Raw genomic sequence first — 12,483 nt, 5'->3', positions numbered from 1 at the left:
AATAAGTTTCTTTTTCAAACCTGAAAAAAATGAATTTATTTTTAACAAGCCTGGAAGGACCCAGCTGCCAAGAAGCCCTGGACTCTAGGCCTCCTGCTCTCTCTCCCTCTTCTTGTCTTTATACCTTTTGGCCCTTTCTTTGTCAGAGGTGATGCTTCTGCTGCAGGCTTGACTGCCTCCTGCCCCCGCCTGGTACTTCTGGTCTTTGTGCAGAAGTCATTCTCAAGCCCTGGACAAGAAACCCTGATCCCCTAGACCCCAAGTCTCCATGCCACCCACTCCTTGTGTTTCCAGATACCCTGGGTCTGGGACCTGTTCTGCCGGAACACGAAGGTACTGGGCTCCCTGGGAGCTTGACTCAGGACCTAACAGCTGGGAGTGTTAGAAGCCAGTGGGCTCATCCCTGTGGGTGCCTCAACTTGGGAAAGGGCGAGGACTCTTGAGAGCAATGGCTCTGTCTCTGCTCTCTACACTCTGAAAATCTATCACATGCTACTGTTTCTTTGTAAGTAAATTTTGTTTCCTATCTCAACATACGACACACACACAAACAGAAATATGAAAATGCTTAATGTTTCAAGTGCTTGAAGTCAGAAATGAAAAAGGCCATGCCAAGCAAGGTGCATGGGCAGGTGATTAAGGCACTGTTTAGGGAGGAACTGAGGTCTGGTGCACAAACATGGAGTTCTAACCACAGCCCAGTTATTAGTCCACAGGAAACATCCTGTTACTGTTATAAAGATGAAGTGCAACTTTTTTTTTTTTTTAAGAACTTTCTAAAAGTCTTCTTTTCCATTTCTGATTCAGTTCAAGTCTATGAGGCAGGAAGCTCTCAGGGCAGCCATGCCTGCAACATTAGCTAATCAGACTCCCAAGAAACATTCCATTCCGCTTAGGAGGGCTTTGGAGAATGGTTTGCTCATGGTGGCTTTTAAAATAAACTGAGGGTTGCCAGGCTGAATGGACTCCCTGTGGGGCCGGTGACCTGGTTCCAGGCTGGTGCCCAGCAGGCTTGCCTCCCGCTGGGATGGTGGACCTGTCATTAAACACGGTTGCCTTGCCTGTTTCCCTTTCTTGGGGGATGAAGTAGAAAGTCTTGTACCTTCTGTCCCTTCCTATTTTAAAACTGGGGAAACTGAGGCCCAAGAGAGGAATGATAAAAGTAATAAGAACAGCCAACACATAGAACACTTTATATTAACTTATCTACAGATGTCAAGGGGAGGGATTCCATGGTATAGAGGCAAGAAAGGTATGGTTTCAGATTCTGGTTTTGCCTCTCTGAAGCTGTGTGATTTTGTGTAAGTAACTGAACCTCTCTGAGACATAGTTTATTTTTCATCAAATATTGCTAATGATACTTATTCTGTAGAGTTGTTACACGGAGTAGAAATGATGGATGTAAAATACCTAGAGTGGTGCCTGGCACCTAGGAAGTACCTGATCAATGGTCTTTATTATTATCAGGGATGCAATGCAGGCCAGCCTTAGGATAAACAGTATTTTCCAATCCTGCTCACAGCAAGAATTACCCAAGGAGCTGGGTAAAAATACAGATTCCCAGGCCACAGCCTCTGCAGTCTAAGGAAAGGCACGGGGATGTATATTATAATAAGCCACCGGATGATTGTTATCAGGCAATTTTGGAACACATTCAAGAACCCTCCCCTCCAACCTCTTGCTTTGACCCTTTTGTTCTTTATGCACCTGGCCCCCTATTCAGTAAAGCTTTAGCTTTTGCTTGAAGGTGGGCATGATTAAGAGGTCAAATATCATTATATATTCTCAAAGAGAATGTGCCCTGAACTTTGCACAGTAGATTTATTCCTGAAAAGCTGTTCGCAAATGGAATTTGGGGTGTGTGTGTGTGCCTATGTGTATGAACAGACATATATTTAACACCTTAGTTTGTTATTCAAAGGAATGTATTCAATTCAGCTAAATAAGTAGTATTTGACTGCCTACCATGCGCTGGGGATACAATGACAAACAAGATGCAGGCCCTGTCTTCAAGGGCCTTATTTAGAGTCCTTTGAGGAAGACGGTCAAATAACGGGTGATTACAACACTGTGGTTAGTTAAGTTAGCACAGGGAGCTATGAGGGGGAAGAGTACCCAACCCTGGGTTGGGGCATCTGGGAAGTTTTAGGGGAAGTGACATCTGAGACCTGTAAATTAGAACCTAGTTTCAAACCCTTTTGCAAAATGAATGACCCCTCCCTAATTTATCCTTGTGGAAAAATGAACTTTTACATCGTGCTACCCTGGATGCATTGATAACAATCATGAAGCTGGTTAAATACTAAATTTCCTGCTAGGGGAAGGCACTGAGTGAGGCTTCACAGAGTAGCCAGGGGGAGAAAGGCACAATCCCTGCCCTTAGGGAGTTCACACCACCCCTACTCAGCATTAATTTCACGTCTCATACAGGTCGTTAATCCAGTGTGATCTGTTTATGATCAAACGGGTAGTTTATTATTCAGGTTGTAACTCCCTTTACTGAAAAGGCTGTTTATTCTCTTTCATCACCACGCAGTGGGGAAATCCGGTTCCAACCAACACAATCGTGAACATACATTTTGTCCCAGAGAAAATCAAAGTGCATGCTGGAGTTCCCGGAGCTGTCTGCAGACCCAAGTCATGAAGTTGTGGAGGCCTGGATGCACCCTTAGGGTCCGTAGGGTCTGAGCATCCTGGGAAGTCCAAAGACCTGGTGGCACCTGCACTAAGTCAAGCTCTCCTTCCCTCTGGCCGTCATGGACAGGAACGCCTTTCAAACCACCTGTCTCTGCCCGAAGGGGAGGAGTCAGGAAGGAACGGAATTCCTGGTGAATTATGATGATTACATCACGTTTAAACAAAAGACAGCAAGGTGTGTAAGTCAACAGTTGAGGTCCCCTTACCTTCTGTTCTCCTCCGTGTGTGGGCCTGGTAGGAGCTACTTAGACCCTTTAAGTGAAGGTGTGTTCCCATCTCACAGGTGGGGAGCCTGAGGTACATGGGGTGCCGGGAGGCAGTGTTGGGCACCTGGGGGTTTGCACCTTGCTGCACATCGAATCCAACCCAGACTTATTCTGCCTTTCAAATTCTCCTCTACCTATGAACCCCCAACCTCCCTGCTTCTCAGAAGGCCAAGCCTGAGGCACCCACTTTCTGTTTTTTTTTTTTTTTTTTACCAAGTTGCTCCCACTTCTGGATACACTGTCCCCCTCTACCTGTCTGGAGAAATTCAAGCCATCCTTCAAAGCTCAGCTCTGGTGTTAGCTCTTCTGGTTGGAATTCATCTTTCCCTCCCCAGCACTCCTTGCTCTGGCCCTTTCTCTCATTACTTTTCCTTGGGCAAGAGGCTTAGCCTCCCAGGTCCCCAGGTCCCTCCTGAGTGCATGGGCTGAACAGTAACATTTGCAGTAATCTTTGCCCGCTATCGGATCATGGACTTCCTCGAAGATGTGATGAAGCTGCTAGAGTAGCTCATGTTTACCGAGGCCCACTGTGTGTCAGCGTCAAGCCCGGGGTTTAAGACTTTTCTGTTCATTATTTCACGTGATAGCCAAGTCTCTTTAGCTGGGTACTGGTATTATCCTCTCTTCACAGATGAGGAAAAGAGGCCCAGAGAGGTGAGATGCCTCTCTCGAGGTCACACAGCTAGTACTACTAGCAGAGCCAGGTTTACCATCTGCCAGAGTTGGGGTCCTAATCACGGCACCCGCTCCAAGGCCGGCTCTCTGCCTCCCTGGCCCCGGAATGGGGGCGGGGAGAACACAACACACTGCACATCCCCTACAATTCAGGGGTTCATGAGCCTCCAAGCCCACCCACCGGCCGGATCAACCAGGCCTTCGCTGTCTTAACGCAGGCCTGGCTCTGCCCTCGGCAGGGATCGCAGTCAACATCTGGTGACCCAGGGCCACGGAGCGGGGCGAGGGATACGGGCTCGTGGCTCGGGAGCGGCAGAGCCGCATCCCGGGTGCCGAGTCCTAGGAATGTGGGAGGGCTGGGCGGAGAGGGCGGGCGAGGCGGGGGCGCTTCCTCTGCCCGCCGGAGGGGAGCCGCCCGGGCGCGCGCGGGGCGCGCCACCGCCCCCTCCCCGCCGCCCCGCCGTCTCGGCGGGGGCGGGGGCTGCCGCGGGAGGGCGGCGAGGGGCCGCGGCGCTCTGCAGCCGCCCGGCCGGCCCGGGCGGGAGGAAGCGATGAATATTCAGAGGGGGAGGGGAAGGGAGGGGGCTGTGCGCTCGCCGCGGCTCCCTGCAGCCCGAGCCGCATGACGCGCGGAGGAGGCAGCGGGAGCCACCGGAGCCGCAGGAGCCGGGATCAGGGCGCCGCGCGCGAGGGGTGGGCGCCGCTCGCTCCGCCCCGCGAAGCCCCTGCGCGCCCAGGGACGCATCCCCCCCGCGGCAGCCGCGCCGGGCTCCGCCGTGTGGCCGCCGCCGCCGCCGCCGCTGCCATGTCCCCGGGGAAGCCCGGGGCGGGCGGAGCGGGGACGAGGCGGACCGGCTGGAGGAGGAGGAGGCGGAGGCGGAGGCCGGAGGCGGCGACAAGGGCGCCGGAGCTTGGGCGCACGGCGGGGCCCGACTCGCGCGTCCCGGGCACGTTCCAGGGCGCGCGGGGCATGAAGCCGGCGGCGCGGGAGGCGCGGCCGCCTCCGCACTCGCTGGGGCTGCGCTGGGCGCTGCCGCCGCTGCTGCTGCTGTTGCGCCTGGGCCAGGTGAGCGGCGGGGTGGGCCTGGGCGAGGGTCGGGGGAGGTGAGGACGGTGGGGGCGGGACTGGCATCTCCTGCACCTGCCCGGGTGCGCCCCGCCTGCGGGGATCGGGGGAGTTGGCTGGGGGCCCGGTGCGACCTCGGAGCCTCCCTGTTGGAGGCCGGCCTCGCACGCCGGCGACCGAGCCCCTTCCTTGGCGGCCCGGTGCCCGAGGGAGGGTGGCGGGATCCGGGGTCCCGGGCTACCCTGAGCCTTCCGGTGGCCGCCCTCGCGCGGGCTGCAGGCCGTCTCCCGCCCGGCCCTGCCCGGAGCTGGTCACATCTGGCCGGCGCGGGCCCCGCTCGCCCGCCCGAGGCGGCCGGAGGGGGCGTGTTTGCGGAGGGCTCCCTACGCGGAGCCGGGCGGGCCTGGCCGCGCCAGGGCCAACCTCCGACCTGGTCGGCGGGGGCCCGAGGGGCAGGGACGGAGGTCAGCGGCGGCGACCTAGGGGAGCCGGGCCAGGGCCTGGCGCGGGGCCTCCGGGCCGAGGGCGATGCTTCTGGGGAAAGTTCCCAGCGCCGGGAGAAGGTGGCCACTCGCAGACGTGCCTCGGGGCGGCAATCCTCCTCTCGGGGAAGCTGCTTGCTTCCGTGGGTGCTTAATTCGTGCTTTGTGGGCGCCGCGTCCCCCCCCCCCCCCGCCCGGTTTTCTAGCTTCTGTTTTCAGATAATGCTGTGCCTGGCATTTTGGTGACCGACCTTTCCGAAAGCGCCGTTTCTCCTTCCTGGTGTTCCCATCAGGGGGTGAGGCAGGGCAGCTGGGAGACGTCCCCATTTCACGGATAGGGAACTAGAGGGGGAGAAGTGAAAGAGCAGAATCGCCTAGCCCTGCAGCGGGAGCTGAGCCAGCGCGTTCGTCCTCACAGCCTTCTAGGAGCCTGCTAGGGTCTCGAACCCGCGGTGGAAAGGGCCCTCGTGATACCCCTGTTGTGCGTTTTGTAAACGAAAATCTTGATTGTATACAGACAGTAGCTCTGAGGACAGGATGTTTGAAACCTGGGAAGTGAATTGTTGGCTGGGGATAGAACCTGGTTTCTGGGAAAACTTTTCAGGCACAAACAGAGGTTTGTCTGAGAGCAGAAATATCAGCCTTGGGGCAGCAATGCCGCCCAGCAGGCAGGACCAGCAGGCAGCTGGGGCCTGGGGGCTATGGTAACTCTGAGCACCCAATGGCCCTCCGATTGCTAAGGTCCCTTCCCAGTTTTCCTCAGCCGGCTTTGAACAGGCTCTCCTGAAGGCCTAGGAGCCACTGTGACCTCCTGCAGAGAATGCTGCATTAGGTGTCAGAAGACCAACCAGCTCCAGGGCCAGGTTCAGGCTGGACTTGCTCTTCAGTATCCACCATCCTCAGTTAACAGCATCTGTAGAGTGGATGTGACACCACCTGCCCCATAGTTGTTTGAGTGGCTTTCACTGGCCAGTGTCTGAAAGAGCTTTGGAAACATTAAACAGTGTCTGATTGGGATTATCATTAAGGTGCAGTGTATCTTCTCCCTGTCCCTGTAGGGAAGTTCATGAAGAACAGTGTATGAGATTAAAAAAAATATTGCCTCATATTGAAGATCTCTGTACCAAAGTTAACACTAAAGAAATACTTGACTTTAATTTATTTTTTAGTTTACTTTAGTGTATATATTTTATTATTTATTGTTTTGCCTGGGCTATGGTGGTTGTTAGCTATGCTTTGAATCAGTGAAAAGTTTCTTAGGTAAATTTATTTCTTGCTCAATCCTTCCTTGTATTTCAATAGAATCTTGCCACGCTACACTTGTCCCTTATTCAGATATTTCCTTCCTCTCTAATTTGTTATGTAGAAACTCAAGAGGGCTCTTTATTTCTCGTTTTTGGATACATTATAAAATAGGAAATCTAAAAGGCTCTCTGAAAAAGCATCTTCAAAATCCATTTTCAACAGTATATTTTGATATTGGATATTTCAAGGGATCAGTGCATTTTTGAGCTGGACCAGAATTGAAGATAGCTCAGACCCCTCTTTTTTTTTTTTCCCCCTAAAGTTAAGTATATTGAGGCCCGTGGAAGACAGTGATTGGGCTGAGGTCCCCTGACAGGACAGTAGTGGAGCTGAGATTGGAACCTGCATCACCTGCCTGTGCCTTGGATTTTTTTTTTTTTTGATGCTTTTTTGGGGTGGAGGAGGGTCATGTTTTCACTTTGCTCTTAATTTTACTATAGGCACTATGTACTCCTGAAACTGGGGGTGTAAATTGAGTTTTTCAAAGTCGAATCATATTTGAGATTGAAAGTCGTATTTGAGATTTCTGAAGCTTGTTCATTTAGGAGATGTGGGGGAAGGTATCTGACTGCTTCCCCAACATTTGATTGGTTTTGTAAGCCTTGGATTGTGTGTGTGTCTATTTTAAAAAGGAATCAACTGTAGCAGCTTAAAAAAATGGACAGGTCATTGAAAAGATGTAGCTCTGTTGGGGCATTAATGAGGGTGGGTTTGGAAGCTGGGAAGGCTCAGTGCTTAGTAGGGCTGGAAAAGCAATTTTTGAACCAGGCATCCATTCCCCTCCTCCAAGATAGAAAGAATGGCCGGAGATGCTTCTAACATGAGGACTTTGCTGATTGCAATGACTTCACCCATTCTTGTAGCATTTTTGCACACTAATTTTGGTTTATGTGTATGTTTTGGGCAACGTGACAAGGCAATTTTCCCCCCTTGCCTCCTTGTCTCGAGAAAAATAGTCCTGACAGATTCTTTGTAAAATCAGCTTGATAGTGGGCTGCTTTAAAATGAAAAAAAGCTGGTGACTGATAGCAGTTTTGTTGGTCTTATAGTGTTTCAGATTTGCTTTTCCTTTATTTTCTTTTTTCCTGATGAATAGTAACTGTGTTTATTATCTGCTGTAGTTAATCCTTAAGCCTGCTTACCTACCTGTTTCATCAAGGGTACAAAAACTATTTTGACTCTCCTTGAAATTGCTAGTTAAATTCTCATAGGGGTGACTTTAAATATTTTTGTTTTGCTTCAGGATAACAATGGAAAAACCAAACAACTATGTTTTGTTTGCAGACAGTTTAAGAAAACAGAGCAAATTGGTTTATGGTTAGATTGTGACTTTGAGCTGATTTCAAGTTTAGCCCATGATAAAGGTAACCACGGAATAGGTTAGGTTTCCTAAGCAGAGAGAATCCTGGCTCCCGAGTGAGCAATTTCGGTCAGCAAAGAGGTTATTTAGCTCCTAAAAGTAATTTTTGCCTGGGGTTGAGGCCCAGGCAGAATTGCTGGATGCCTGTAGGCCTGGGTTTAGCCAGTACATCATCAGCAATTACTTACTTACTTCATTCACTGCTTGGCCAGGGGAATTATTTTGAGTGCAGGGTAAGAGGCAATTTTCTGTGTGTTTCCCTTCTAGCAGACTGTTGCTGATAATATTATAATTAATAGGTAACATTATATGTGGCAGGCACTGTACTAAGGGTTTTTTTTTAACTTTATATTTTCTTGTGTTTATTTGCCTAAATAGCTTTTCACCAAAATCAGTAATTTGCAAATATTTCTTCTCAACATTTAAAAAATTTTAATTTATTTTAAAAATTGAAGTATAGTTGATTTACAATGAGTCAGGTGTACAGCAAAGTGAATATATATAAAATATTATTCTTCAGATTCTTTTCCAATATGAGTTACTATAAGATATTGAATATAGCTTCCTGTACTCTATAGTAGGTCCTTATTGTTTGTTTGGTTTTTTTGGAGGGTAATTAGGTTTATTTATTTATTTTAATGGGGGTACTGGGGATTGAGCCCAGGACCTTGTGCATGCTACGCAGGACATCTACCACTGGGCTACACCTGCCCCTCTCCCTGTGCTAAGAGTTCTAATGCATTATCTCATTAGAACATTTCAGAATAATTAAGACGTAGGTGCTGTTCATGTTCTTCTTTTATCTGGGAGAAAACTGAGGTGTGGAACTTACCAAAGATTCATAACTAGTATGTGGTAGAGCCAGGTCTGCCATCTCTGCCGCCCCAGTTTACTGTCCTGGGTTGTAAGAAGTCATATGTTTTAGAAAAAGTCTTCAGTGTACAACTGAGAGGAGGTAACAGACTTTTGTGGTGAAGGACAGGCTTGTGGGGCCTGACCTCTAATGGGGCGGGGAGTTATTTTGGGTTTCTGCTCCCCAAACCCTGTAGTCTGTTCCACTGTGACACGGGCAGCCCAGGTGCCCTCTTTCCTGCTCGTGTTTCTTTGGGAGCCTGAATTTGTGAGGTAGGGCTGCTTTAGTGGAGCTGGGATGGAAAGACTTGAGTTTAGGTCCTTGTTCGGCCACTTAGTAGCTGCATAAACTTGGGCAAGCCACTTAACCTCTTTGACTCCTCATTTCCTTATCTGGAAAATGGGACTAATATTTCCTGCTTCACTGGGTGGTTGAGAGGATCAGATGAGATGAGGAGGAACTGCTACGTAAAATCTAAAGGCACAATTCAGTCTCTAGTTGTGGCTGCCTCTGTTACCTGGGGAGAAGGTGTGGGGCTTCAAATCATTAATTCATGTAACAAATACTTATTAAGTGTTTCCCACGAAGTGGTGTGGATTAACCCTGGGGGTGTGCAAGATGAACTTAGTTCACAACACATTTTTTTAAATCTTAATAAGTATTTTAGAGGGAGCGTTAGTAAAAAAAGATTTCCAAGTTGCATATCAAGCCCATTACTTTATAGATAGAGTGAGGCTACCTGTAGTATCCCAGTAAATAAGTTTATTTAAATTTAGTAAGTGGGGAGGATATAGCTCAGTGGTAGAGTGCATGCCTAGCATGCACAAGGCCCTGGGTTCAATCCTCAGTACCTCCGTTAGAAATTAATAAACCTAATTACCTCCCCCCAAAAACCAAACTAAAAAATAAAAAAAATGATAAATTTAGTAAAAAGCTGAGCTAGAGAAAAATATTGAGTAAATAATTATATAAAGATGGTGTAGTTATGGCAAACCTGTAAATGTGATAAATTGCTTACACTGGGGACAGACAGGAGGTGGGACAGGTGCTGAGTGGAGGCAGCTGTCTTCATGACTCTTCCAGGCTCTGGGGATGACTTTATTCCGATCACCCCCAGCTACCCCATCACGGTTGTGACATAGGCTGTGCCCTTCCAGAGAAAGGGCAGCACTGCATTTGCCAGCCGAGGTGAGGCGAGGCGAGAGGCAGAGAATCTAAGGAGTTCCCTGGGATGCGCAGGTGTCAGACCAGGGAAGTCCATAGCAATTCTGTCACCTCTTCGTGTGGCTTTCCAGTGGCTTTTCTGGTAACACCCTGCCCCCCCACCCCACCCCCACCGCCAGGAGCTGTAGGAAATTTGTTATTACTTCCTTATTAGTGATAGGATTCCTTAATAGCCATTCTGTTGTCTCAGAATTTCCATGGCATGTAAATGCCTGGGTGAAGGGTGGTGGTAATGAGGCAGCAGATGGGGGGCACTCTGAAAGTGAAGGAGTGTCAGCTCCCACAGAAGGTCTAATTTTAAACATGCAAATAATTTTCAGTTCCACTTTTCCTTCTTCCTGTTTGAAGGAAGCTGTACCCTGTTGCCATTTCTGAGGCTTGAGCAGACAATGTCGTTATTATGCCACAAACTATCTCCTCCAGGGCAGGAATAGGGTGGTGTTTTTCTGGGTGCCTGTGCCTGTCCCCAGCCCAGTGTTATTTCATGGCTTCTGAGAAAGAAGTGAGTGAATATTAAAACTTAGCACCAGTACGCACCTAACACAGTGGTTCTTAATCTTCCAGGGGAGGGAGAGGTTTAAGACTCTTACCCAGTATTTAAAAGGGAAGAATCTTCTCCCTAAAAGAAAGGCACGTATTTACAAATTAATATACAATTTCAGGGGTTTCATGGGCTCTTTTTAAAGCCCAGGTTAAAAAGTCTCCAGTCTACAACTGTGCAGCATTTAGAAAGTATCAGTCCTCTTCAAAGAGATAACACCATGGGTATTCTTGGTTTCCTCCCCGGGGTGGGGAGAAAAAAAATGTTTCTGTGTAGTATATGCAAGTATCCATGTTCATCTTTTCAAAAAGTTACATTAAAGAAAACATTATACATACATTGTTTTCCCTTTTGATTTTCTTAGTTATCTTGGAGATTATTTCATATCTGTATAAGTTTTAACTCATGCGTTTAAATGACTGCCTAATACTCTGATGTGGGACTTTACCATATTTATTTGACCATTCCTCTGTCAATGGACATTTTAGTTGTTTTTAGACACCCCCACCCTGCCCCTTTTATAAATCATGTTTTGGAGAGTGTCTTTGGTACATATTCCTTGCAGCCTGCATGAGGACCATCCACAGGGTAGATTTCTAATTTTAGGATGGCAGGATTAGTGGGTTCATGCTTTTAAAATTTTCATAGCTGTTACATTTCCCCCAGTTTGTACCTGCACCCACAGGCTTAGAGAATGTCTATTTCTCCATACTATAAGCTGAACTGAGGATTGTTAAAAATGTAAAACGTGTGCATTTTAAAGAGATAAAAAACATGTATGCTGCTACTTTTATTTATATGTTAAATTTTGAGTTAGTTGGGCATTTTTTTCCTTTGTTTTGGGCAATATATTTGCATTTCTTCCTTTTTTTGTTTTTGGTTAGCTCCCTGTTCATTTAAAAAAAATTGTCTTTTTGTTATTGATTTGTCAAAGTTCTTTGGAAATTAAGGAAGTTAGTCCTTTGGCTCTCATTTTTGTTGCAAATATATATTTTTCCCAACTATTTTAGATTTAGCCCTTGTTCCTTAGGAACGCAGAGATTAATAAGACCCCTGGGTGGTGAAGAGAGTGTAGAATTTGGAGCTGGGCTGCCTGGTTGAAATATTAGCTCCACCACCTAACTAGCTGTGTGATCTTGGGCAAGTGCCTTAACCTTCCTGATCCTTGACCTTCACATTTTTAAAATGCTAATAATAATAGTAGTACCTCTCACACAGGGAAGTTGGATAAATCAAAAGAGATCGCATTATATTAAAGGTCCTTGTAAGTTGTTATAGGGCTATAAGAACATTATTTCATCTACCCAAGAGTTAGATTTTAAAGTTAGGGCAAAAGTCCATCATTATGAATTATAAAAATTGTGTTACAAAAATTTTAAAATAGGATTTAAGAGATTAAATCCACAATGGATTGTATACATTTGTGTGTGTATAAATTAAAATATATGATTTGAAGCAGTGTAGGCTTCTCTGAGAACATAATTCAAATTATGTTTCTGTTTTGACAAGTTAATGTAATTGAATTAATATAGGTTAAATGGTCACAAGATGTGACTGAAGAGTGGCCAGTGTGGTCCTCACCCCCAAAGAGCACAGGAATATTGACCATGTCCCTTAAAGAAACAGGGTCCTTTTTGAGCATCTCTCTTTATCTTGTGACGTGGCCAGCTCTGGCTGTGGCTGCCTCCTATCTCTGGGTACATTTTCTGTGGGGCCAAGAGGAGTTATTATATGCCGCTAACTGAACATTTAAAGACATAATCCTTGGCTCTGATTTCAGGAGATGAGAAGCCCAGGGAGTCTTTGCTGATGGTGCCCCTTGTTTCCATGGCAGCACGGTGATGCTGCATTTCCTGCTGCTGGCTGGGGGGGCACCATGTTTTCATGTCTTTGTTTCGTGGGGCTTATTCTTTTTCCACTGAGCATGGACCACACTTATGGTCCTGTTCCTGAGGCCCGCAGAGGGACACTTGCAGGAAAGTTGTTGTGGGTATAGAGGCAGATTGCATGCCGG

At 47.7% G+C, this 12,483-nt stretch overlaps 1 protein-coding gene across 1 annotated transcript in view; it reads left to right on the top strand.

The window, feature by feature from the left end:
- The first annotated feature begins 4,245 nt into the window (after nt 1-4,245).
- The window catches only part of PTPRJ (protein tyrosine phosphatase receptor type J), a 153,034-nt gene continuing 144,796 nt past the window's right edge, over nt 4,246-12,483 (top strand). Inside the window, exon 1 of the mRNA XM_031459580.2 lies at nt 4,246-4,704. Coding sequence (XP_031315440.2) covers nt 4,261-4,704 — 444 coding nt within the window. The 5' untranslated portion in view covers nt 4,246-4,260. The remainder of the gene's footprint in view (nt 4,705-12,483) is intronic.

Source organism: Camelus dromedarius, chromosome 12 (assembly GCF_036321535.1).
Source record: "Camelus dromedarius isolate mCamDro1 chromosome 12, mCamDro1.pat, whole genome shotgun sequence".
Classification (NCBI taxonomy): Eukaryota; Metazoa; Chordata; class Mammalia; order Artiodactyla; family Camelidae; genus Camelus; species Camelus dromedarius.
This window is presented reverse-complemented; position numbering and strand designations above follow the sequence as displayed.